Source organism: Megalobrama amblycephala, linkage group LG14 (genome assembly GCF_018812025.1).
Source record: "Megalobrama amblycephala isolate DHTTF-2021 linkage group LG14, ASM1881202v1, whole genome shotgun sequence".
Lineage (NCBI taxonomy): Eukaryota > Metazoa > Chordata > Actinopteri > Cypriniformes > Xenocyprididae > Megalobrama > Megalobrama amblycephala.
The window spans coordinates 43838543-43864293 of NC_063057.1; the positions used below are offsets into that span (position 1 = coordinate 43838543).

General features: G+C 36.3%; 1 protein-coding gene across 2 annotated transcripts in view; it reads right to left on the reverse strand.

Annotated features, from left to right (window-relative positions):
• LOC125245973 (NACHT, LRR and PYD domains-containing protein 3-like) overlaps positions 1-23965 on the reverse strand; it is a 30463-nt gene extending 6498 nt beyond the window's left edge. The window contains exons 1-9 of one of the 2 annotated variants that reach the window (XM_048156783.1): positions 23804-23965; positions 21087-21236; positions 16280-16438; positions 13340-15184; positions 12994-13164; positions 11161-11331; positions 2279-2452; positions 1769-1930; positions 1221-1267 (exon numbers count right to left, since the gene is read on the reverse strand). In XM_048156783.1, the coding sequence (XP_048012740.1) occupies positions 1221-1267; positions 1769-1930; positions 2279-2452; positions 11161-11331; positions 12994-13164; positions 13340-15184; positions 16280-16438; positions 21087-21223 (2866 nt within the window). In that variant the 5' untranslated portion in view covers positions 21224-21236; positions 23804-23965. The remainder of the gene's footprint in view (positions 1-1220; positions 1268-1768; positions 1931-2278; positions 2453-11160; positions 11332-12993; positions 13165-13339; positions 15185-16279; positions 16439-21086; positions 21237-23803) is intronic. The other variant, XM_048156784.1, reaches the window with a different exon arrangement.
• Positions 23966-25751: the final 1786 nt, after the last annotated feature.

Here is a 25751-nt window from a genome sequence, read left to right on the forward strand (position 1 = left end):
GCCCAAAGTACTCCGTTGATAAAAGGATGAAAGTGATTATTTTAAATTTTTTGTATGGTTTAATCAAGCTTGCAATTTGGGTTACAAGGAAAAATAAAGTGGAAGCAAAGGGGGGGTGAAACAGATCCTGTTTTCATGGTTAATTGTTTTATTAAAAAAAGACTAACGTTGGAATATGCTTTTTACAAACTTACTAATAATGTGATGTTTTTTTTATCATTTTTGGGGAGTTGATGGGTTTTTATGTGAACCTGATGGTTTTGAAGGATTTAAAATTAACATTTTTTGAGAAGGTTTGTAATTGAGTGTTTAAGGTCTTTTATTGTTTATTTATTTATTTATTCATGTTTTTATAGCTTGGGAATGTATAAACTTATGTGGTTTTTTCCCATAAAAGGAAAAAAAAAAAAAAAAAAAAAAAAGCTATTTTGTAATGTATAAATAAAGGACATTCTAAAAGTCAAAAAGTCTCTCTCTCTCTCTCTCTCTCTCTCTCTCTTTCTCTCTGCATGCGCCTTTCAGGTGTGTGAGGCTGTGCGCACAGATAACAGCTCGCAAGTCCCAATTTTCACCTCTTCTTCTGCATTTAAAATCGTTTGAATGTGTTAATTGGTGAGACAAAACACGTCCAAATGATAAACTTTCACTCTGTGATGGTTAAATTTAGCAGTTAATCCGCGAATCACATGTGTCCCAAACCGTTGGACCTTATCTGTACGGATCATAGATTAACTGCGATCCGTTGCACCCCTAATAATTAAAGAACACACTTATCATCATGATTGCTATCTTACCAGAGATGGAGAAAATCCTACTACAGTAAGTAAATGTGTCCTTGTGAACCGGTCCTCAAAAATGATGGTACTCAAAAGTGCTTCCTTCCATGTTTTCTGGTATGCAGCGTTTATTTTTACCGCATATGCGTACTTGAGTACCACTTATGTGCACACAAATGTGTATAATGACATGGGTATTACAACGTAAACATGGCTTATGAGGACACTTTGTGTCCTTGTAAACCAAATGGCTTAAAAAAACATACTAAACAGTGTTTTTTTGAAATTCAAAAAAATGCAGACAGTTTTAGTGGGTAGGGGTAGTGTAGGGGGATAGAATATAGTTTGTACAGTATAAAAAACTATTACGTCTATGAAGAGTCCCCGTAAACCACATATACAAGTGTGTGTGTGTGTGTGTGTGTGTGTGTATGTGTGACCTACATTTCTGCAGTCCTGTTGTAATCATGAACTCTCCTCCATGATCCACACTATAAAAATTAAATAAGTCATTCATTTTACACAATAGAAATAAAAATAAAAACACTGACAACAAATGTTTCTCATGAAATCAAAGAAAACCTTCCACTACGTCCTAAACAGACACAACACAGCAAACAATGTTTTTTTTTCTACACTACAGGTGATGCGAAACAATCCTAATTTTATTTGTGAATAATAAATATCACAAAGTGCTTATTTAGACATGCACTATGGTAATACCAAGACAGATATATAAGAAATTTGGAATGACAAGAGGGTAAGTAATGGTGACAGATGTGTGTATGTATGTGTGTGTGTGTGTATATATATATATATATATATATATATATATATATATATATATATATATATATATATATATATATATATATATATATATATATAATACATAATACACACACACACACACTGATGTGTGTATATATATATATAATACACACACACACTGATGTGTGTTTGGACAGGATGATTGTTAATGTTGAACATACTTAAGTTTGTCCAGTCTGTAGTTTGGATCAGAGAGCAGCTTGACTAAAGATTGTCCTGGGTAATTGTAGCTCAGATCCAGCTCTCTCAGATGTGAGGGGTTTGAACTCAGAGCTGAAGCCAGATAACAACAGCCTTCCTCTGTCATCATACAGCCAGATAATCTACAAACACACACATACATCATCATCATCAGGGTCTGGAGATCATCTTAAAAATGATTCACACACAGGAGTGTTCAGATTCCTGTAACTCTGCTTTAAAGGGTTTATTGATTCAATGTGACTTTTTCCTCCACAAATCACTGATTAAAGGTTCAGTTCAGCTGGAATAACTGAGTTCAGTGTTTTACTCATTGTCACAGTGTTGATGGAGCAGGATTTATCTCTTTATAACAACAGGCTGAAACTGGGGTCTGCTGATACTGTATATTACAAACACTCAAGAGATCAGGACCAGAGCAGAGGGCATCTTTAATTGCGTAACCAAGTGAACCTTTTTCTTTTTTTTACCTCAGTATGTTGAGTTGACAATGTGAACTCTTCAGTCCATCACATAGAAGCTTCACTCCTGAATCCTGCAGGTCATTCTTACTGAGGTCCAGCTCTCTCAGTGAGGAGTTTGATGATTGTAGAGACGAAGATAAACTTTCACAGCACTCACCAGTAAGGGAACAGTAAGCAAGTCTAAAACAAAGCATAAAATATTGTTCAGTAAAGATGAAGATGGTGGGTTAATTTTTTTTTCCGTGTGTTCTGCACATAGTATTCATCAAATATTGATCACGATTAACATTTTATTTATCAGGAGGTGAACTTTGAAATTTTGCATGGTTCCAGTATTTTTCAAAAAACACTACTGGTTCTAGATAAAAACCGGTTCTCAGTTCCCAACCCTACTGTTGGGTCAAGCTAGCACAATAATTCAAGCAAATTTCAGCGTTTTCAGTTCCACTTCTGGTGTGATGGGTGGGTGAAGTGCGGGAAGCGTATCCTTTAATAGAGATGTCTCACCTCATGAATATTATAGCAATGAATGCAATGTAAAGCCCTTGTGCTACTCATACATCAGATATCATTTCAGAGAGAGAGAGAGAGAGAGAGATGCACAAAGCTGCACGATTAATCTTTAAAAGATTGTGTTCTCAATTTCATCACCCACATTATGTGGGCTGAGAGTATATCTCTATACACCTCAGAATTCATCCAGCTGCTTCTGTCTTCTGTCACATCATCAATAAACACCAGTGACCCAGTGCCACTGGAAGCCATGCATGCCCATGCAATCCACCATGTTTTACAGATGATGTTGTCTGCTTTGGATCATGAGCCTTCATCATACTTTTTTTTTTTACCTTTCATTCTGGTACAGGATAATCTTAGTTTCTGGGAAGGCTTTCCACAAGGTTTAGGAGTGTGTTTATGGTAATTTTTGACCATTCTTCTAAAGCGCATTTATGAGGTCAGGCAGTGATGTTGGACAAGAAGGCCTGGCTCGCAGTGTACGCTCCAATTCATCCCAAAGGTGTTCTATCGGGTGTTCTCTCTCTCTCTCTCTCTCTCTCTCTCTCTTTCTCTCTGCATGCGCCTTTCAGGTGTGTGAGGCTGTGCGCACAGATAACAGCTCGCAAGTCCCAATTTTCACCTCTTCTTCTGCATTTAAAATCGTTTGAATGTGTTAATTGGTGAGACAAAACACGTCCAAATGATAAACTTTCACTCTGTGATGGTTAAATTTAGCAGTTAATCCGCGAATCACATGTGTCCCAAACCGTTGGACCTTATCTGTACGGATCATAGATTAACTGCGATCCGTTGCACCCCTAATAATTAAAGAACACACTTATCATCATGATTGCTATCTTACCAGAGATGGAGAAAATCCTACTACAGTAAGTAAATGTGTCCTTGTGAACCGGTCCTCAAAAATGATGGTACTCAAAAGTGCTTCCTTCCATGTTTTCTGGTATGCAGCGTTTATTTTTACCGCATATGCGTACTTGAGTACCACTTATGTGCACACAAATGTGTATAATGACATGGGTATTACAACGTAAACATGGCTTATGAGGACACTTTGTGTCCTTGTAAACCAAATGGCTTAAAAAAACATACTAAACAGTGTTTTTTTGAAATTCAAAAAAATGCAGAATTTCAAATGCGGTTTTTATCACTTCTGGTGTGATGGGTGGGTGAAGTGCGGGAAGCGTATCCTTTAATAGAGATGTCTCACCTCATGAATATTATAGCAATGAATGCAATGTAAAGCCCTTGTGCTACTCATACATCAGATATCATTTCAGAGAGAGAGAGAGAGAGAGAGATGCACAAAGCTGCACGATTAATCTTTAAAAGATTGTGTTCTCAATTTCATCACCCACATTATGTGGGCTGAGAGTATATCTCTATACACCTCAGAATTCATCCAGCTGCTTCTGTCTTCTGTCACATCATCAATAAACACCAGTGACCCAGTGCCACTGGAAGCCATGCATGCCCATGCAATCCACCATGTTTTACAGATGATGTTGTCTGCTTTGGATCATGAGCCTTCATCATACTTTTTTTTTTTACCTTTCATTCTGGTACAGGATAATCTTAGTTTCTGGGAAGGCTTTCCACAAGGTTTAGGAGTGTGTTTATGGTAATTTTTGACCATTCTTCTAAAGCGCATTTATGAGGTCAGGCAGTGATGTTGGACAAGAAGGCCTGGCTCGCAGTGTACGCTCCAATTCATCCCAAAGGTGTTCTATCGGGTTGAGGTCAGGACTCTTTACAGGCCATTCAAGTTTCTCCACACCAAACTCAATCATCCATGTCTTTATGGACCTTGCTTTGTGTACTGGTGCGCAGTCATGTTGGAACAGGAAGGGGCCATCCCCAAACTGTTCCCACAAAGTTGGGAGCATGAAATTGTCCAAAATGTCTTGGTATGCTAAAGCATTAAGAATTCCTTTCACTGGAACTAAGCGGCTAAGCCTAACCCCTGAAAAACGACCCCAAACCATAATCCCACCTCCATCAAACTTTACACTGGGCAAAATGCAGTCAGGCAAGTACCATTCTCCTGGCAACCGCCAAACCCAGACGTCCATCAGATTGCCAGACAGAAAACTTCTGCATGCGCTGACCCCGCTCTGTGATTTTACGTGGCTACCACTTCGTGGCTGAGATGCAATTACTCAATTGCTTCCACTTTGTTATGATACCACTAACAGTTGACTGTGGAATACTTAGTAGTGAGGAAATTTCACGAATTGACTTATTGCACAGGTGGAAATCACGGTACCAGGCTTGAGCTCCTGAGAGCGACCCATTCTTTCACAAATATTTGTAGAAACAGTCTGCATGCCATGGAAGTGATTGGAACACCTAAATTAAATTATTTTGAAGGGTGTCCCAATACTTTTGGCAATATAGTGTAAATAAGATACTTACATGATCCCTAGTGGATAAAATAAGTAAAATTTATCTCTATCATTGTTTTTAAAGTTTTCATTTAATTTCAAATGCAAACCCAAAGTCTTCCAACACACTGGGTTCTGTTGATAAATTACAAACACCCAGTACATCAATACGTAAGCAAAGGACATGTTTAATGGGTCATATGATGCTATTTTAAAAGCTTATAATTTTGTTTATTGGGTGTAATATAAAAGGTTAACCCTCTGGAGTCTGAGGCTGATTTGGGGCCTGGAGAAGTTTTGACATGCCCTGACATTTGTGCTTTTTTCAATTGTTCATAAACATATAAATGACAAAAGTGTCATTACACTGTATTCAGCACAAACTAGGCTACAATAATATGTGAGGAACATGTATGTACATGTTTGTGTTTTTGAAGGAATAATGTTTATGCGTGGTTACTGAAAAAACAAAAAACTTAAGTCACTGAAATAAGGCCAAAAAAAGTATAGTAAATCTGTGTTTACAATACTTTAGGGTATTGGAGGTTGTAAACTAGAGTTTTTGCTTCAAAATTATGTAAAAATTATGCTGCCTACTCCTTCATATAAAACAATATATTGATTTAGTTTTTGTAAGACACTTTTTGCCAAGAAACACAGTATGCATGGAGGCGTGAATCACCACTGAAAAATGGGCCATTCTCACCTGAGAAGACAAAAGAATTGGATAGTAATGAGCTGAAATGACTTGCATATTAATGAGGCATTTCAGTCAGGTAGGCTGTGAAAAAAACCTTCTGTGATGTCTCAAGCTCATCATATATGAAACATACAGAAAAATATTATTACAATATAAAGTAATGGTTTTATATTATACTTTAAAATATAATGTATTTCTGTGATGCAAAGAGTCTGAATATAGGCTTTTAGTTTAAAAGCATGCACATTTGGAGAAATATTGGATTCTCATATGCTTATGTCAATTTTCTATACAGAGAAGTTATATTTATTTAATATTCATTGTCATTACTATGAGCGCTGGTGTTTTCAATTCATCCTTGAAGTCGGAGGGCGCTCTCTGTGCATTTTTAGTCCACAAATTCATCTAAAAGAAGAAGAGGCTATTCCATGAATGGAGTTTCCAATTCATACTGCAGCCGGAGGGCGCTAAAGAAACAAAAACTTATCTAAAATTCATATATAGAAGAAAAGAAAACAGGAACTAACTGCATGTCTTCTAGAGCTCCCTAACCATGACTTTTACATCCAGATAAACACTTTTCAAGACAATAAATACACGATTGAGACGATGAATGCATGTATTGCCTCTGAATTTGCGTCTGAATAGCGCTGGCTCCGTGGGCGTGGCCGCATTAGCAGATAATGAGCTGAATCACGGACTTCTGACATGGCTCTCTTTTCATACAGATTACATAAACACAGAAGGTTTGTTTTTGATTTGACTTACATGATTTAAAACCTGACATCTTAACGTTTTTTTAGACATAAGTTAAATTTTTCTGTGATTAGTATTCACTAAGTTACAGTTCATTTTCTGAGAACTATCAGATTGGACTTCGTTCAGAGGGAGAGGAGAAATCACGCATCATGTTAGTTTTCTTTATTTTACAAAAAGCACAACATTTTGTTTTTACTCTGAGTGTATACAAATAAAAGCAGATATTCTATAGTTTCAATTGATATATTACTTATGTCTCTATGACAAAAAATGACAGAGTATTTTAAGTCTGTTTTGCTGCAATGTGAAAAAAAACCTGCAAAACGCGCCGGCGCGTTTTCAGACCTCAGAGTGTTAACATGCTTTAAAGGGTTCCTATTATGCAAAATTCACTTTTACATGATATGTACACAACCACACTATAATGATAAAAATCCACCAACTCCTTTTTAAAAAAAAAAAAATTCATAAAAATTTCATGTCTCGGAACAAGCTGTTTGCAGATTCTCTGCAAAGTGACGTCACTTTACACAGGCCCGCCCACGACTGATGACGGACTCTACCGTATTAACACAGACCCTGCCCTGAGCGAGTTGTATACTCTCCGCCATTTTCTCCAGGCCAGAATGTGATTGAGGTGTTTTGTTGGATGTAAAGGCCCTTTCACACTGAACACGAGGCGAAAAAACGAGACAAATTGCGGAAGAAAGGACCATTCACATCAAATGCGAAACAACTTAACACCTTCTGCTAATTCATGCATTTGTCCTCTTGTATGCATCTTGTATATGGCTTTAACATCGCCCACTGCATAATATAGTGTTAAATTAAAGGAGTGGTTCATTGTGATTTCACTTTTTTAACTTTAGTTAGTGTGTGATGTTGCTGTTAGAGCATAAATAATGTCTGCAAAGTTAGGATGCTCAAAGTTCAAAACAAAAGGAAATACTTTTCTTTTAAGGAATTCTCTGTTTGAGGACTACAACAAGCTTCTTCCAGGGTTAGTGACATCACTAACCCTAGTATTTACATTAACTCTGCCCCCGAGAACACACAACAAAGGGGTGAGGCCATGTTATTGCAATACATTATGTAACACAAATGCAATAGCATGTCATAAAAGCAAGATGACAACGTAAGTTATAATTATACTTAAACTAAACTATACCTGCTTTATCTTCATGCAGCATATATTCTCTGACTCTGTAGACATCTTACTACAGTTCCCACATGAGCGATTTATAGATTATCATGACATATGAACATAAAAGGCTGAACAGTTTGACATTTTCAGTGAGTCTGAGGGTAATAGAGTGCCCCAGGGATGACGCGTTTTTGTAGGCCAACCCAGAAGTTAGCGGCGCACGGGTTCCCTCGGTTGAAAGCCTATGCATTTTTCCCATAGACTTTTGGAAAACCGCAGAAAATAAGCTCTGTGTTTAATAAAGGGTTATGACACTTACACGTTTTGTCTATCAAGATAATCTTTACAAGTTAACACAACATTTATAGATTTTGAAGCCTAAATAAAGTCGTCAGATATAAAAGGATAACAGTAGGCTATAAACGGACTACAGCACACCATGGTTGCGGATCAATGTCACCACCACCAAGCTTCCTCAAACTGTATTTAAAAAACAACTTTATTTAAAAACATGCTCGCTGATTATGATCTGTGCTGTTATGAATACTTATCCACTTTTTCATGAGAAATGCTGTCCAAATGTCCCATTTTTAATGATGACGTCTAAAGTCCCCGCCAAAGGAAGTAGTCCCTTTTAGCAATTTGTTAGCAACCGCTGATTTTAAGACACAGTAAAAGATTAAAAAATCACAAGTGGATTATAACTGGTGTGTTTTATGTCATAAAGCCTCTAAATACTTTCACGTTTTGATCTGTTAACCACAGACCTTATTTCAGGCAATTTAGCAAAAACCCATTCAAAAAACCCATAGACTTGATGGCGTTGGAACCGGAAGTCCTAAAATGCTAACTCGCTTCCGGGTTTTGCCTACAAAAATGCGTCATCCCTGAGGCACTCTATCGGCACTGCTAACATGAGCTCTTGAAACTCCACCCTCTTCATAGGAGCATCAGCTCATTTGCATTTAAAGGGACACAAAAACAGAGCGTTTTTGCTCTATCTATCTAAATTTAACATGCTATAAAAAATTATTTGTGGGGTATTGTGAGGTAAAACTTGATACACAATTTGGGGACATCAGAGACTTATTTTACATCTTATAATAGTAGCATTATGTAACCCCTTTAAGATGAATAAAGTTTGGAACTACATTAGAAACAAATTATCTATAATGCTTATAAGAATACATTTTAAAATATAATTAGGAGGTACAATTAGCATCAAGCTGCATTTCAAAATTATGATTATTAATGTCTTCACTCAAAACACAGTTTAAACCATCATCGAATTATTGTAATAATATCTGATATGACCTAAAGTGGGTTTTGATTCGATAATTGGCAGAAATACATTCTTTGTACATTTTATAATTGATTGAATGCTAAATCTGCTTATCATTTGTCATCACCATTCTTTATTGGTATAAACATACCATGAGCTGCATAAAAAAGAAACAAAGAAAACATATCATCGTTATCGTGTCTATTTGTGTTTGTATTGTGTAGAAAAATGTTTCTCATTTTTTTATATATGGATAAGCAGGAGATATGATTACATGATGACTGACAAATCTAAACCAGGCTTTCATAATCATAACACTCACACACATGGAAGAAAACAGGCAGTGATCACATAATACAGTAGAAAATGAATAGAAATGAAATTCTGTATTAAGAACGTGAGGATAAATCTGTTCTCAGATACCAATGATAATCTCCACCTGGATACTCTTCTTTAGTGTTTGTTTACACTAGTTTTTCGCAACAGCAGCTGCTCCTGGCATGTGATCTAAAGCTCAAATACTATTGGACCGTTTCATTGCAGAGTGACAGGGAAAAAAATCGTCACAGGCTTTGTGAATGTTTGTGCCCGGTGTGAATGGTCTCATAGGGATCTATTGTCTCAATCATCATGCCGAACATTCGTGCCGAATTTTGCGTTCAGTGTGAAAGGCCTTAAGAGTGAATCTAACAGTATTCATGTGCTTCCTGACATCACAGCTGCTGGATGGATCAGTAACAACTGTTCGTGATCCAGTTTACAGTCTTTTGAGCGATACTGGTTACAGCAGTAATAAGGGAAAGCGTGCACTCTATTACAGTTCATTGGAGTTGTTTCACGGATATAAAGCTTACCAGTTTATTGAGCACCCCCAAAAAGGCATAATGTCTGTATATATTTGTTTACTGTTGGTTGTGACAAGTGTTTGTGTAATTTGCTGTGTATGTTGAAGATAATGCAAGGGAGAGAGAGTTTATGGATAAGACTTTATTGTATACTTCTTGCACTGTTTTATTTAGCCCTTACTGTGATTTTCTGAAGTGAAACAGATGCCTCTTCTTTTGTGTGAAGTACAATAAACTTCATAAAAGTCATCAGGAAAGTTCTTGCCATCATTCAGACGGGGTCCACTACAACACGCTTGTACTAATAGCTGATAAGAGCAAGATGACAACATAAGTGTAATTAAACTAAACTATACCTGTTCTGTCTCCATGCAAGCATTTATTCTCTGGCTCTGTAGACATCATTGTCTGACTCCGGTTTGAACTGAACACTGCTACTGAGAGTTTGACTTTTTAAACTCTTATTTTCCTAATTTCCATCTTGTATAAAGGGGCATAATAGGTGTCAAAAAACACTGTTTTTCACATACTGTACTGTACATTATTGCATTACCTCTATTCCCAGTCTGTCTGAAAAGCGTTGATTTAAGTTCCTGCTTCGACAAAGCCCCTCCTTCTGAAAAGCTCAGAGTGCTCTGATTGCCCAGGTGACTGGGCAAAAACCTCAAGCATGTCAGAAATGTAACGACCCTTACCATAATCGCTAGCTTCAGCTTCCAAGGCTTTTAAAGCAATTGTAAACAGTTAATAATGTCATCCCTCAGATTCTGAAAAAGTGAATGATCAAGCAGATCAATCGAAATTTGTAAGCACAACTTTAGCAGAAAGTTTCACACTGGCAAGTTATGTTGTTTACACAAGTAAACTTTTGGTTTGTACTGCTCAAGCATTATAAATAAATCGTAAACACTGATTCCTAATTTTGTCTGTTTTCAGAATGCCAAACAAAGTAGTTTTACTTTTCTAGTTCTTTGCATATGCCTTTGCGTTAACATTATGCTAATATGTAACATTGTATCAATGTAGATGTTTCCGTAAGTAAATTCTAGACTTCATTTTAGGTGTTTTAGGCAGGTCTGGATCAGTGTTCTTAGATAGCTAAGTCTCCCACAAAGAGATTTATTCTTTGTAACATTGTGATCTTATACATGCATAAACAGATACATTACACACTAAAAGAAAAGCAAAACATTTAAAAAAAAAAACATGTTACTCCTTTAATTGCATAACCAAGTGATCCTTAATCCATTTCTCTTACCTCAGTATGTTGAGTTGACATTGTGAATTCTTCAGTCCATCAGACAGAAGCTTCACTCCAGATTCATGCAGGTAATTGTGACTCAGGTCCAGCTCTCTCAGTGTGTTTAATGATTGAAGAGATGAAGATAAACTTTTACAGAACTGACCAGTGAGATTACAGCATGAAAATCTAAATAGAACAAAAAGAGTACAAATATTCTCATGTATCTTCTAAAAACATGCAATTCCCTCATTTTTTAGTTACTTATTTTAAGGTGTCTGTGTTACAATGTAATTACTTACAATTTAAGTACTGTGTAATAATAATCAGCTACATGTACTTACCATAGGGTTTGGTTTAGTTTAAGTTGCATGCAATTATGTATAATTTATTATTATTACTACAGTAACTACATGTAGCATGTGTAACAAGGACACTGTCCTATCTCAAACCTCAGTTCTACATTTGACTTAGTTGACCGTAATACACTTATATCACATCTTGAAACATGTGTTGGCCTTCGGGGCATGGTGTTGCAGTGGTTTTACTCATATCTCACTAATAGGAGGTATGCTGTTAGCATTGGAAACCATTCCTCATCTGAAATACATTTAAAGTCTGGTGTCCCTCAGGGTTCGATTCGTGGTCCAGTACTGTTTTCCCTTTATATGCTTCCTCTAGGATCTATCTTTAATAAGTATGGCTTCTCTCTTCATCTGTATGCTGATGACACACAAATTTATATCCCCTTGAAGCGTGATAATAAACAGGCTTTAAAGATTATTTATTTCAGATTATTTAGACGAACTAAAACTTTGGCTTGCGAATAATTTTTTAAGCCTCAATGAGAGTAAAACTGAATTTATTTTGTTTGGCTCAAATGACCATTGTGTACATGATTTTGATTCATGACTTCTTATTCCATACAGCACTACATTTGTAAGAAATTTAGGCATTTAGTTTGACAAGTGCTGTGGTCAAGTCCTGTTTTCATCATCTTCGTCTTCTGACGAAGGTGAAGCCATTTTTGTCTCTAAAGAAGCTTGAAATGGTTATGCATGCTTTTGTAACATCTTGTTTGGATTACTGCAACTCATTGTATATTGGTGCTCCTCAGTCATGTGTTTCACGTCTACAGTTGGTTCAGAATGCAGTGGCTCGGCTTCTTTGTGGGAAGCGTAAACATGAGTATATTACACCAGTTTTCATTTAATTGCATTGGATGCCAGTCAAATATAGAATTGATTTTAAAATTGTATTGTTTGTCTATAAATCTCTTCATAATCAGGCTCCACAGTACCTATCTGATTTGCTACTTCCATACACTCAGTCAAGAGCCACTCAGATCGCCTGATTCTGGTTTATTGCAAGTTCCCAGGGCATGTCTCAAAAACAGAGGTGATCGTGCTTTTTCTGTTTTTGGCCCTAAGTTGTGGAATAGTCTACCAATTAATATTCGAGCTGCCTCAACTCTATCAATTTTTAAGTCTACTCTTTAAACTTATTACTTCTCCCTGGCATTTAATATTTCCTGACTTGCTGTGCAATGATCCTTTATTTTAGTGAAACTCATCCATTCTACAAGTTTGTGTTTTGTGTTTTATTGTTTGTAATCTTCTTGACTGTTCTGTTTTGCATACTCTGTGCAGCACTTTGGTCGACTTTGGTTGTTTTAAATGTGCTATATAAATAAACATTGTATTGAATTGTATTGTAAAATAGTGTTACCATTTTTCTTCTATTTTTCTTATTACTCGAGTGGCTGCCTTGTGTTTTGAAAACCATTGATGAGCATGTTAGGTCAATTTATTGTCTTTGGGATCAAATTCTATTTTATAGAAAATCCCAAACCTCAGTATGTTGAGTTGACAGTGTGAACTCTTTAGTCCATCAGACAGAAGCTTCACATTTAATTTCCGCAGGTCATTGTGACTCATGTCCAGCTCTCTCAGTGAGTTTGATGATTGTAGAGATGAAAACAAACTTTTACAGAACTGACCAGTAAGATCACATTCAGCAAGTCTAAAACAGAGGATGAAATATGGTTTGATAAAGAAGAGATCCAAAACACAAATTTATGCATCAGCAACACTGTGTAGTGTATGTACTTTTCCACTGTGACTGGGCAGTTTCTGAACATACACATACATACACTACACATTCAATTTAATCTCCAGTTACAGAAATAAATACTCACAGAGCTTTTCTGCAGTTCAGAACAGCTGGTATCAGTCTCTTTCTACCCTCATCTGTTGTGTTGTACTTCTTCAGATCAAACTCATTCAGCACTTCCTCCGATATCTGAAGCATGTAGGCTATTGTTGAGCAGTGAGATGGAGAGAGTTGATTCACTGAGTGATTCTCTGATTTCACAAACTCCTGAATATCTATGCACAGAGTCTGATCCTTAATTTCCAGCAAACAGAGGAACAGATTGATGCTTCGGTCAGCTGACAGATGGTTAACTCCTTTGATTTTGTCTTTAATGTACTGTGTGATTCTCTTGATGGTCTCTGAGCTGTTCACTGTATGTGGCAGTAGATCCTGTAAGAGTCTCTGCTTGGACTCCAGTGAGATGCCCAGCAGGAACCGCAGGAAAAGATCCAGGTGTCCATTTTCACTCTGTAAGGATTTATCAACTGCTGCTTTTAGTAGCTCATTCAGAGAGTTTTCCTGACGGTACTGCTGATATCCTTCTTTCAAAAACAACTTCACTGATTTCTTATTCTTGTCTACATGGGAGTAAAACACAAAGAAAGCAGCTAGAAACTCCTGAAAGCTCAGATGTATGAAGCAGTAGACCTTCCTTTGATGAATCACAGATTCCTCCTTAAAGATCTCGGTGCAAATCCCAGAATACACTGAGGCATCAGTGACGTCTATGCCGCTCTCAATCAGGTCTTCCTCATAGAACATCACATTGCCCTTCATCAGCTGTTTGAAAGCCAATTCAGCAAATTTCACAATCACATCTCTGTTGGGCTTCAAGATTTTCTCTGGATCTTTCTCATCATACTTCTGATTCCTCATGTTGATCTGTGTCAGCAGGAAATGGATGTACATTTCAGTCAGAGTCTGAGGGATTTCTGCAGTGTCATCCTGTTTCAGGAGATTTTGAAGCACAGTGGCTGAGATCCAGCAGAAGACGGGTATGCGACACATGATGTCAAGGCTTCTTGATCTTCTAATGTGTGAGATGATTCTGCTGGCTTGATGTTCATCACTGATTCTCTTCCTGAAATATTCCTCTTTCTGAGGCTCACTGAATCCCTTAATTTCTGTCAGATGGTTGATGTATTTTGAGGGGATCTGTTTGGCTGCTGCTGGTCTGGAGGTGATCCAGATGAGAGCAGAGGGAAGCAGGTCTCGTCTAATGAGGTTTGACATCAACACACCCACTGATGAAGACTCATTCACATCACAAACCTTCTGTTTGTCTGAAATCATCAGTGTAATTCTGCTTTCATCCAGACCATCAAAAATGAACACAACTTTACACTCCTCATACATTTTTGAGTCCACATCTTTAAGTTCAGGATGAAAGTCCAATAGAAGTCTATGAAGACTGTATTGATGATCTTTAATCAAGTTCAACTCTCGAAATGGAAGCACAAACATGAAATCTACATCCTGATTGGCTTTTCCCTCAGCCCAGTCCAGAATGAACTTCTGCACAGAGACAGTTTTTCCAATTCCAGCAATACCTTTAGTAAGAACAGTCTTGATTTGGTATTTCTCCTCACATTCTGGTTCATGTAACAGTTTAAAGATGTCATTGCAGTAGATTGGAGTGTCTTGTGTTTTGGGTGTTTTCTCCATCTGTAAAACCTCATGTTCTTCATTCACTCCTTCACTCTCTCCCTCTATGATATAGAGCTGTGTGTAGATCCTATTCACGAGAGTTTGATTCTTTCGTAGTTTTATTCCCTCAAATAAGCTCTCATACTTTTTCTTCATGCTGGTTTTGTGTTGGTCTTTGACTCTCTCTCTGATGAGGGTCTGACGGGGCGTCACTGATCTGATAACATCATCTCTTTTCACTCTGCAGAAACAGTGGATAAAAAACAGAAAAACAGTGAAGAAGAATTAAAAAAGAGATAATCATTCAAATATTTGAGCATTATCAGATGTGACAGTCTTATGGACAGCACACCGACATGTTGTGCTTCGGATGACACGAACTGGCTCATGGTCCTTTCCTGATCCTGTCCCTTTTCAATGGACTTTTGCAACTGTTTTTTTGCTGTTTTTTTGGACTGGCCCATCATGCAGAGACACACAGCAGCCCAATGTTATCTGAATTTACAATGTAAAAGTACTATAACTATTATAGTACAATACTCCATACTGAACTTGTGATTGGTATGACATCTCTTACTTTACTGCTACAAACTGATAACAATCAGATAAGTATGATTTAAACCATGTGAATGTAATTCCACTAATACCAACCTAGTTTTTAAGTCTATTGAAAATAATGTTGTAATCGCCAGTATCAAATGCAGCACTAAGATCCAGTAACACTAATAGAGATACAACCACGATCGGATGATAAGAGCAATTAATTTTTAACTCTAATGAGAGCAGTCTCAGTACTATGGTACGGTCTAAATCCTGACTGGAAATCCACGCAGATACCCTTTCTTTCTAAAAAAAAAAAAGAAAAGAAACATTATTGCAATGATACTGCCTTTTCTAGTATTTATTGACAGAAAAGGTAGATTCGAGATTGCCCGGTAATTTACTAATTCTCTAGGATCAGATTGCGTTTTTTTGCGTTCTGAGTCTAATGTGCTGGAAAAGAGAGAGTCAGTAGTTTCTGTTGCAATATTGAGTTCTTCTTAGCAATTTGGTATGCTAAGGAGATGAAAATGATCAGAAAGATTATTTATAAAGCAATCTTTAAATTGTGAAAGTGACATGTAGCCAAGTATGGTGTCCCATACTTGGAATTTGGACAGCCATTTTTGCTGTGGTGCTCAGGGAGCAAAAGGGGTTACATCATTGCCCATATAAAGCCTATCCATGAAACAAAGTATTACAACGATGAAAACAATAAAGCATTATATATATTAAATAAGAAGGCAGGGTAATTGTATTCTCTTTACATCGCACAACACATCACATTTATACTCACTCATTGTCAGATGTCACTGTTCTATCACTGAGATTAAGGGGATAATCCATGGATCCGTCACTCTTCATAGACACACAGCTGGGTTCTGGATATGCTGCTTCATGCGTGTGAACATCTTCCTCCTCTCTTTTCTCATTGAGTCGGATTTTACATGCAGTGCTAGAATCAGACAATAAAAATACACCTGAATTTACTTTGAGGCAAACAAGAGAAACATTTTAAGAGGAAACATTGAAATTCAATTCTTGGATGTGCTTTTCCAATTTTTTTTTAATTCTTGCCAGTTACACTAATGACATTTAATAGAGAGGTTAAAGCAAAAAAAAAAAAAATCTTTTGACTGAAAAAATTTCCTTGGCCAAACCCCATTCCACAGCCATACCTGTCACACACCCAGTTTAAGAGCTGGGTGTAATTAGGAGTATAATGTGTACATCCATACAAATGAAAGACTGCTCAAAGAACATTTACATTTAAAGAAAGGCAATTTTGACCTGCATTTCTATTGTTTACACACTTTTATGAAATTTCAGTGTTTTCAATCTAATGCTTTTACAAGACTTGAATCTTTGTAATGTAGTCATACAAATAATTAACCATTTGCATAACTTTAACAACTTTAAAAAGCCAACAGAGAATGCTTTTGCCGCAGAATTAGCTAATATCACAAACTAAATATAATTTCTGTTTTTAACCTGAGCATTATACTTTGAACATTATAATAAGAATTTATGTTCAAAATATTTATTGAGTGGAAGGTAAAAAAGGCATAATTGAAACAACTGACATAATAAGGACATTCCACATTTTTAAACATTTACAAAAGGGAAAACAACACAAGAAGAAAGAAAAAAAAAGAAAAAAGAAAAAAAAAAAACCCAGGGAGGAGGAATGGCGGTGACATAAAGATAATAAGAATTTATAACATTGTTCTAACTCAACCTGTTATCACTGAACAGAAGGAAACTAATAGCACCATGATTGTGTCACAGAACCCTTGTTTCCCTGGACTCCATATCCCATGATCCTCCTGTTCTCCACACCTGCACTCACTTCCCTCGTCATCTCCTCATCTTCACTCATCACCTGCACCTGGACTCTATTGTCAGCACTCCCCATATATTGCACTCACTCCCTTCACTCCTCGTCCGTTCTCTGTTTGTGTTTGCGTATGTTGGATGTACTCTGCCTTAGTGTTCATTAAAGTATTGTATTATTGTGGAAATCCGTGATCTGCCTCATCTCTACACCACCATACCGTAACAGATTGATGCCGCAGAAGCACTTTTTTTTACGCCAGGATTGGAGCGAGCAGCCATCCTCCCCCATTCCTATAAAGCCAAGCCCATCTCCATTTGTTTTTAATGGACTTGTCAATGAGTGACACACCCGAAACTTGGATGGATTCACAGGATGGCGGCTCATGTGAGTGTGGTTACTCACTTAAGCTAAAAGCCTATATGAAATGCCATAGAGGTAACATGACTGTTCAGACGCTTTGCATTACAGAAATACATTTCATTTTAAAGTATATAATAGAAAACCATTATTTTAAATTGTAATAATATTTCACAGTATTGCTGTGGTTTCTGTATGTTTGATTATACACCATGATGAGCTTGAGACAAGGTTTTTTCACAGCCTACCTGACTGAAAGAGCTCATTATTATGCAGGTCATTACAGCTCATTATGCAAATCTTTTGTCTTCTCAGGTGTGAATCACAGCATTATTCATGAAGATTCACGCCTCTATGCATACTGTGTTTCTTGACAAAAAGTGTCTTAAAAAAACTAAATCAATATATTGTTTTATATGAACGAGTAGGCAGGATCATTACATCATTTTACATCATTTTGAAGCAAAAACTTTGGTCTACCTCCAATACCCAGAAGTCTTCTGAACACAGATTTAATATCATTTTTTTATCTTATTAGTTTTTTGTTTTTCAATAACCACACATAAATGTTATTCCTTCATAAAAAAACAAACATGTACATACATGTTCCTCACATATTGACACTTTCGTCATTAATATGTTTATGAACAACTGAAAAAAGCACAAATCTCAGGGCATGTCAAAACTTCTCCAGGGCCCAAAAATCCTCAGACCCCAGAGGGTTAAGCTCACATGAGAAGTTACGGAGTGCGTCACCAAAATTTTGGAAAAAAACTATGTTTACATGTACTTTGGATGCTATTTCGCAGCGAGTTGAGGACAATACGAAACGTGTTTCTGACATAGAAGACAGCGCAACATCATTGGAAAATAAAGTTAAAGAAACAGAAAAGCTCATGCGGGTGCTGTCCGAAAAGGTGGACGACTTGGAGAACAGGTCAAGGAGAGAAAATGTAAGAATCGTGGGGCTCCCAGGCGATACCCCATTACGCCAGTATTGACGTAACATCGAATGTGACTGACTGAATGGGAACTAATACCCTCTTGTCCACATAAAGGATTTCCTTTAAAGATTTATGGTTCTATGAGTTTAATTTGTGTTTTTTCTGTGGGTGGTTACCCTCCGGCATGAATGAAACACATTACATGAGTGTTTAGTGCTCCATAATGTTCACATTACCACATTTTGGGTAAAATAGAAAAATACTGAAGTACATTGTAACGTATTAACTTACGCAGTAAACTACTCAAGGTAATTAGGTAATTAGTAGCAATACTTAAGAAATTTAAGTACAGTTTTCTTTTTATTTTCACCTCTGCAAGACAGAATTTTTATTATTATTATCTTTTCTTTTCTGATGTTGTTCATGTTTTCTTCCTTTCATGCATTCCTAAATGCAGTCAGACTGTGAAGTAGGTTGCATCATAAACTGGCTGAACTGGTTTCTATTGTCATGAAAGAAGTGAGCAAAAAAAGTTGTTTACCAAACATGCACAGGTAAACTAGTTTTCTTTGATGAATTATTTAGATTGCTTGATGTTTGTATACGGAAATTCTCAGTTTTAGCTTTTCTGACTACAACTGTGCATGCGTTGCATAGTCACCTGAAATAAAGCCAATTTGATTTTAAATCTGATTTGTTTAGCCAAGTCTCAGTTAGAACAATCACATCAGCTGACTATAACCAGATACAGATCATATCCACTTACACAAACAAAGACAACCAGTTCAACCAGTTTAGCAAAACTAACCGTCCAAAAGTACCGGATTGCGGGAAAGTGCACAGTGTCATTCACACAAACACTAAACACCATCATGGTAACACACATGAAATTTTAAAAATGCAATAAAGATTAATTTAACAACATTAATGGTAACATAAAACCCTAATGTACATAACTGATTAGAAAAAACTAAGAAGAAACAGTTATTTAAATCAAATGTGAAGTGTCATGCAGGGAATTGTGGGAATGTCAATTTATGTTTTTTTCACTGTAAATTATACAATGACTTTTACTGTTAAAATCATGGTCATTTTTTAAAGAGCAGAAAGACATTAAAGGTGTCCTAGAATGTCAATTTCACACGATGTAATATACTGTAAGTCTAAGGTGTGCCCAGAATGTGTCTATGAAGTTTCAGCTCAAAATACCCCATAGATATTTTATTATACCATGTTTTAACTGCCTATTTTGGGGTGGGATTAAAAATGCTCTGATTTGGTGTGTGTACCTTTAAATGTTCGTGCTCCCTGCCCCCAAGCTGGCGACTCCATTAAAAATTGCATAAATACTACAGAAGTTCACAATATAACTCTCAAAATTGATCTTTAACAACTGTTTGCGTTCTAGCATATCAGATCACGTAAGTATGTCATGTATTTTGTGGATGTTTGCTAAAATTTGATTCTGAATTAGTTTGATAGTGTGCTGTGGCTAACGGGGCTAAAGCTACACACAGTTGGAAAGATTTATAAAGAACAAAGAAGCGTTTATGAATTATACAGACTGCACATGTTTTCAGGTTCAAAATGAAAATAACGACGGCTCTTGTCTCCGTGAATACAGTAAGAAATTATGGTAACCTTAACTACATTTAACAGTACATTAGCAACATGCTAACGAAACATTTAGAAAGACGATTTACAAATATCACAAAAAATATCATGATATCATGGATCATGTCAGTTATTATTGCTCCATCTGCCATTTTTGCTATTGTTCTTGTTTGCTTGCTTCACAATACCTGCAGAAAGTCTGATGATTCAACTGTGTAGCTCCAGATGTTAATACTGGCTTGTCTAATGCCTTGAACATGGGCTGGCATATGCAAATGTTGGGGGCGTAAATAATAATGATCCCGACTGTTGCGTCAGAGTCGGTGTTATGTTGAGATTCGCCTGTTCTTCAGAGGTCTTTTGCACGAATCAAATTTACATAAGAAGGAGGAAACAATGGTATTTGAGACTCACTGTATGTCATTTCCATGTACTGAACTCTAATTATTAAATTATGCCAAGGTAAAGGTAAATACAGGTTTTTTTTATTCTATTGCACCTTTAATTGATTGTATGGTGACACTAAATTACTTTACACACTGAAGAAGGCATGAGGGCCAAAATGTTTTTTTTTTTTCTCTTGTGAAATAATAAAAATAATGAACTTTGATTTTTAATTGCAAATCCACATTGAATATCTTTCTTTTTGTGTTACACACAAAAATAACAAACACATACAACAGTTACGTAATTGCCCATATAAAGCCTTTCCAGAAAGCAATAAAAAAATCAATAAACAAAGCATTATCCTATATTTAATACATTAGTTAATATGTGTAGGAAAGGGCAAATAAGGAGGCAGAGTAATTGTATTCTCTTTACATCGCACAACACATCACATTTATACTCACTCATTGTCAGAGGTCACTGCTTTATCACTGAGATTAAGGGGATAATCCATGGATCCATCACTCTTCATAGACACACAGCTGGGTTCGGAAGATGCTGCTTTATGTGTGGTAACATCGTCCTCCTCTCTGAGACTCATTTTACATGCAGTGCTTTAGAAATAGACAATAAAATTACACCAGAATTTACTTCTTAAGACATACAAGAGGAATAATAAAAAGAGACAGACTCATAAACACATTCACACTCTGAGCTACAAAGCTTTGGATAAAAAAAATTACCCATCAATCATTTCAGAAACTTCATCAGCAGGTACTTCAAGGATGCAAGAAAAAATCTCAGTAATGTTACGTTCCATGATTATGTAATTAATTGTGTATTATGGTATTGTATATTGCAGGGGTGGCGAATGTCTGTTCGTCCTGCAGAGTCCTGCTTCAACCCTAATCAAACACACCTAAACAAACTAATAAAGGTCTGAAGGGTTTCTGTGTTCCACTCCACTTTTAGACATGCACTCGCAAACTATCCTAAGCACTTTCCCTCAGGGGAATCGCTGCCACCATTTTGAAGTGTGTTCCACTTCGTGAAGTGGATGAGGGAAGTTTATGGACAGACCCTTGACCCACCACAAACAACTCTGATTTATGAATTATTATTTTTTAAATATCTAAAACAACCCAAATACACATATAGAATGCTGCATTAAACAGTTTCGTAAGCTAAAAAAAAAAATGTAATTAATAAATAAACTCCATAGCAGATTCCAAGTGATCAAGGGTTTAGGACGTTCCAACGTAAGCAATGATGTACATCCGAGTCAACGAGACTGAGGGATGTTCCATACCGAAGCTTGACTTCCAGATAATGTGTCGAGGCTTTGAAACAATCTGACACCTAGTGGTCAGAAAAGTGTAAATGCAACAAAACCCAAGCTAAACATGCATAAAAACACCTTTTACAAATCTAGTGCATATGTTTTATAAAGTCAAATCTGTCAAATGCATTTAACTAATCATATAATAAGATTAAATATAGAGTGTCTGTATAATGTGTTCTTTTATCAATTTTGAGGGATTGTTTTGGATGATTCAAGCTAAACACACTGTAAACCCTAATGCTCAAAATACTTTAATTTAAGTTTGTCCTACTCAAACCAAACAAATTAATTCAGTTAAATGAACTGTTATGAGTATTTTGAACTTTGTTTTTTTCTTTTGAGTTCACAGAACTGATATATTTCAAGTAAACTGAACTGATTTATTGTTTGAGTTGTATGAATTCATTTCTTTTAATTTAGATTAACTTAAGTTTAACTGAAACTGGGCTGGAATTTCAATTTCTCAGCATGCTTTTCCCATGGCACTCGAAAGGGAGAGTAAATGCTAAAATAAAGTGTTATATAATGTTTTTGCATAAGATTAATGGATAAGGGAGATTTAGTAGGGATTAATTTTTTATGTTAATTTAGAAGAGTTTCTGTTAATGTGGGTTTTTGGAGAGTTACCATCATGGTGACAAGTGGCACATGCTGCTTGGTTTCAGAGCAGGTAAGTTACATGTTTTAAGTTGCTGTACTTGTTCAGTAAGTGTTAGACCATGCTATTGTTAACATGTTTGCAAATTAACAAGTTGGCATTTTCTGATTTTTTTTTTTTATTATGGTTTACAGTGAAGTGAAACTTATTTGATTTGCAAGAACTCAAAATAAGAAAAGCTTGATAGTTCTGCTTACTTAAAATTGGGAACATCAAGGTCTGGTTTCACAGACAGGGCTTAGGCCAAGCCAGGATTAAGCCTTGGTTCAATTAGGACATTTAAGTTGTTTTTATAAATGTACACTAAAAAAAAAAAAAAGAACATTACGGGTGTGCATCTTGAGACAAAACAATGGCACTGACATATTTTAAGACATGTCAGTGCAAGTTACTTTTAGTTAAAACAGCTTGTCTGTCAAACTGGGAAGGGCATAACTAAAAAAATTTGATAAAACTGATTACCTCAATTTTTTTGACTTGCCCAACTTATTTGGGTTTACAGTGCAGGCCAGTAAGAGATTAATATCTACCATTATTTATTTTAATTATACTAATGTCTAATTAAGATGGCTACAAATGTGTAAAACTGATCAAATCAAATACCTAATTACTAAGTTACGGCTTATTACAGCCAGCTGAAGTTTGTTGTTGATCTTCCCTGATGTATTGGCACTACGTGCTCAAACGTAGGCAGGTGGGTGCCAGTTTTATTTTTGTAAAACCCTTTTCTTCTGTTTTTGCTTAGTTGGGGAGTTAGTCTACATTTCTGTTGTTAATTTGTTTTCTTTTGTAAGTTAAAGTAGTTTTACTTCCCAACTAGTCAGAGGATACTTTTGTTTGTTATTTTGACTCTTTCCCCTCCTGAAGTTATATTTTGCTTCCTTTTGAGTTACTTTGTTATTTGTATTTTTTTGTAAATTAAATTTGTGAACTTGAACATAACGCTTATGCCGTGCGGGGAGGGGACCAGCACACTAACTCACCCCAAACATTATTACTTTTTTCACTGTTACTCCTATACGTAGACAAACATTACTTCTTTGATGTAACAGTAGAGAGACTAAAGCATCTGAAAATACTCTTACATTACAGGAGGAATAGAAATACAAGTATTTACACATGCAGATTCATTGATTTACCAATGCATGAGAATGAATCCAGAAATATTTGTTCAATCCTACCTCTCTATCAACAATGAAGAACATCAAACACAAACTTCATTCAGTTCATAAATCCATTCGGTCTCTAGATAGCAGGATTAAACAGATTGTTTATTCACAAACTGATTTGCTCTCCTGATGTTGTTCGTGTTATTCCCTTCACAAAATGCAGTCTGTCAAAAGTGAAACTATTTAAACAAACTGATTCAACTGGTTTAAATTTTTTTGCACATAAGAGGAAATCAATGTTGGGTGTGTGTAAACACATGCACGGGTGAAACAGTTTTCTTAATTTCTGAATATGTCCACATTTAATCTAAAAACGCATGTTTATAGTACCTGTGCTAAGTTTGCAACAACATGTCTTGAAACGTGTACACACAGGTAAACCATTTTTCTTCCTTTTATGTCCACCTCAAATCCAAGTTCGTGACCTCATGATATGCTGACTTAAAAAAAAAACTATTAAATTATATACAGTGCAGCTTGAATATTTGTGAACCCTTTAGAATTTTCTATATTTCTGCAAAAATATGACCCAAAACATCAAATGTTCACAAAAATACTAAAAGTAGACAAAGAGAACCTAATCGAACAACTGAGACAAAAATATTTACTTTGTCAATTATTCATTGAGAAAAAATATCCAGTATTACATATCTGTGATTGGAAAAAATATGTAAAGCTCCAAGATTAGCAGTTAATTTGAAGGTAAACTTAGGCTCCACCTGTTCTTAAATGTTTTCAATCAATGATTATCGGGTGTCAGTTTGTGCCCTGTTTTATTTAAAAAACAGGGATATAGAAAAGCCTGAACTTCACAAAAACATGTGGAAGTGTGTTATGGCACGGACAAAGGAGATTTCTGAGGACCTCAGAGTTGTTGTTGCTCTTCAGACTGGACAAAGGTTATAAAATCATCTCTAAAGAGTTTGGACTCCACAAATCCAGTTAGACATATTGTGTACAAATGGAGGAAATTCGAGATAATTGCTAACCTCCCCCAAGAGTGGTCGACCAACAAAGATCACTCCAAAATCAAAACATGAAATAGTCAGTGAAGTCACAAAGGATCCCAAGGTAACTTCTAAGCAACTAAAGGCCTCTTTCATGTTGGCTGATGTTAATGATTATGAGTCCACCATCAGGAGAACACTGAACAACCATGGTGTGCTTTGAAGAGTTGCAAGAAGACAGTCAGTGCTTTCCTGTACATTGCTGCCTGTATGCATACAGATCATGTGGACAAGCCAGGTGGCTACTGGAAAAAATAGAAGCGTTATGTTTGGAGAGAGAAAAACACTGCATTCCAGCATGAGATCCTTATCCCCTCAATGAAACATGGTGGTGGTAGTAGTATCATGTTTGGGCATGTTTTGCTGCATCTTGGCCCGGATGAATTGCCATCAATGATGGAACAATGAATTCTGAATTATACAGTACCAGCGAATTTTAAATGAAAATGTCAAGACATCAGTCCATGAACTGAGAAAGTGGGTCATGCAGTAAGACAGTGAGCCCAAACACACAAGTCGTTCTACCAAAGAATGGGTAAAGAAGACCAAAGTTTGTCTCATTTGTTTGATTGGGTTCTCTTTGTCTACTTTTAGGAGTTTTGTGAACATGTGATGATGTTTGGGGTCATATTTTTGCAGAAATAACAGTTTCAACTGATTTTTAGCATTATAATCTTCTGAACGCACACACTAGATGATTCGACCGGACTGCAAGACCTCACACCTGTTGATTGCAGGAACGATTTCACAGAGACGGGATCTCATATTGTGTGACGGTATACAGCAAACAAGCTAAAGAAACCCAGAACTAAGTTTTTATAAGCTAGCAAACGGTAAAATCCAGCCTTTAAGGAGACAAAAGTGGATACAGGCAATAAGACGTGAACCATCAGCTGGAAGAATAGGTAAATTGTGGGATCCTGACACCCGGTATGCCTCAATATGCCTACGTG